General features: G+C 48.4%; 1 protein-coding gene across 1 annotated transcript in view; it reads left to right on the forward strand.

Moving 5' to 3' along the window:
• The window catches only part of CXCL16 (C-X-C motif chemokine ligand 16), a 5417-nt gene extending 3403 nt beyond the window's left edge, over positions 1 to 2014 (forward strand). The window contains exons 4-5 of the mRNA XM_037727226.1: positions 546 to 962; positions 1403 to 2014. Coding sequence (XP_037583154.1) covers positions 546 to 962; positions 1403 to 1449 — 464 coding nt within the window. The 3' untranslated portion in view covers positions 1450 to 2014. The remainder of the gene's footprint in view (positions 1 to 545; positions 963 to 1402) is intronic.
• The last annotated feature ends 552 nt before the right edge of the window (positions 2015 to 2566 follow it).

Consider the following 2566-nt stretch of genomic DNA (forward strand, 5'->3'; position numbering starts at 1 on the left):
AGACCGAGTCTCACTCTGTCGCCCAGGCTGGAGTGCAGTGGTGTGATCTCAGCTCACTGCAACCTCCCGGGTTCAAGCGATTTTCCTTGAGTAGCTGGGACTACAAGCGCCCACCACCATGCCTAATTTTTTGTATTTTAGTAGAGACAGGGTTTCACTATGTTGCCCAGGCTGGTTTCCAACTCCTGACCTTAGGTGATCCACCCGCCTTAGCCTCCCTAAGTGTTGGGATTACAGGCATGAGCCACTGCACCCAGCCTGTCCAATCCTACTTCTATACAATGGTCCATTCTTCAGCAAGCCTAAGTATAAAAATACACTTTTTCCTGGGTCTTTGAGTCTTCATTTCTGAAGGTTCCTATGTGCTGTAAAACTTAGATGAAATAAATGTTAGGCTTTTCTCTTGTTAATGTTGTTTATAGGGGTATCAGCCTTAACTGTTGTCATGCGTGAGGAAAAGATATTACTTTTTCTCCCCTACACTTCTATCTGCTTTTTCACGTTGTCCCCTAATGGTCCTGATTCTTCATTTATTTCCTCTCCAGAATGTGGACATGCTTACTTGGGGAGTGCAGCCCACCGGGAGCATTTGCCTCCTACCAGCCCCCCTACTTCTCGGGCCTCAGAGGGGACAGCTTCAGACATCCGTACCCCTGCCCAGATGCTCCTGTCCACCTTGCAGCCCACCCAGCAGCCCACCCACCCACCAGGATCACTATCCTTGGACAAAGAGCTCACCCATCCCAGTGAAACCACTATTCCCACTGTGGGCCACAATCTAGGAGTTGGACCTGAGGCTGGGGAGAACCAGAAGCAGCTGGAAAAAGCAGCTGATCCTATAGCTGGGACATCAGCCATAGCACCGGTGCTGTCCCTCCTGGCCATCGTCTTCATCCTCACAGCACTTCTTTCCTATGTGCTATGCAAGAGGAGGGTGGGCCAGTCACCGCAATCCCCTCCAGGTAAACTGGACCTCTGAACCCTTCCCCCTGGGACCCCGAGCCTTCCTGACAGGGATCCTGACCCACTAGCTCTCAGGTGGCTGGAACCCTGGCCTTGGCACTCAAGTATCAAGGTTGTCTGCACAGGTTGACTGCAGGCCCTCTGAGGCCAGTCAGCCAGGGACTGTAGAGAGTGGAGAGGGAAGGAAGCGACCATGGGCACAAGGACTAGTGCTTGGAGCAACATCATGGAGATGGCAGCTAGAGCAAGCTAGTGGCAGACAAAGCTGTGGAGGGAGGTGAGGGCCAGTCATTCAATTCACAAATTTTCACTGAGCACCTACTGTGGGCCATGTCATAGGGTTAATGTCTTGAAGTCTGATTCCCTAGTTCAAGCTATCATCCCCCCATCACTCTCCTTGATCTCAGAGCTCATTTCTCAATTTCTTTATCCTTTCCAGATTTGCAGCTTTATTATACACCTGTGGCACCTGACTCTAATATCTGAGGTGAGAATGTGAGCTCATGAGGGTAAACTGTGGTTTACTTTCATAAAAAGCATAATAAACGAGACCAATCACTGACAACATGGTAGGCACTGTATACGTACTTGTTTTTCTGTTTTTAGAGACGGGCTCTCACTATGTCACCCAGACCATTCTGGAACTCGTGTCAAGTGATCCACCCACCTTGGCCTCCTGAAGTGTGAGGATTATAGGCATGGCCTACCACACCTACCCTACATGTCTTCCGTCTGTTGGAGCTCAGAACGCAACACACCAAAACATGGCACCTTGGTAATTAAGAGCAGATGTAGGCCAGGCACAGTGGCTCATGCCTGTAATCCCAGCACTATAAAAAATATAGAAAATTAGAAATTTTTTAAAATTAAAAAAAATTAAAAAAGGTTATACTATAAAATCTGCTTTTTATACTGGGTGATAATAACTTGGACAAATTCTATATGTATGTTTCTTCAGTTTTTTGTTTTTTTGAGACAAAGTTTCACTCTTGTTGCCCGGGCTGGAGTGCAATGGTACGATTTCGGCTCACTGCAACCTCTGCCTCCCAGGTTCAAGTCATTCTCCTGTCTCAGCCTCCCAAACAGCTGGGATTACAGGCTCGTGCCACCACGCCCAGCTAATTTTTTGTATTTTTAATAGAGAGGAAGTTTCACCGTGTTAGCCAGGATACTCTTGATCTCCTGACTTAGTGATCCACCTGCCTTGGCCTCCCAAAGTGCTAAGATTACAGGTGTGAGCCACCTTGCCCCACCTGTGTTTTTTTTTTCTTTGAGATGGAGTCTCGTTCTGTCTCCCAGTCTGGAGTGCAGTGGTACAATCTTGGCTCATTCCAGCCTCCACCTCCTGGGTTCAAGCAATTCCTGTGCTTCAGCCTCCCAAGTAGCTGGGATTACATGCGCCTGCCACTCCACCTGGCTAATTTTTGTATTTTTAGTAGACGCAGGGTTTCACCATGTTGGCCAGGTTGGTCTCGCACTCCTGACCTCAAGTGATCTGCCCGCCTCGACCTCCCAAAGTGTTGGGATTACAGGCGTGAGCCACCGTGCCTGGCCCTATGTGTTTTTTTTTTTTTTTTTTGAGACGGAGTTTCGCTCGTTACCC

This window comes from Cebus imitator, unplaced genomic scaffold (assembly GCF_001604975.1).
Source record: "Cebus imitator isolate Cc_AM_T3 unplaced genomic scaffold, Cebus_imitator-1.0 Scaffold223, whole genome shotgun sequence".
Lineage (NCBI taxonomy): Eukaryota > Metazoa > Chordata > Mammalia > Primates > Cebidae > Cebus > Cebus imitator.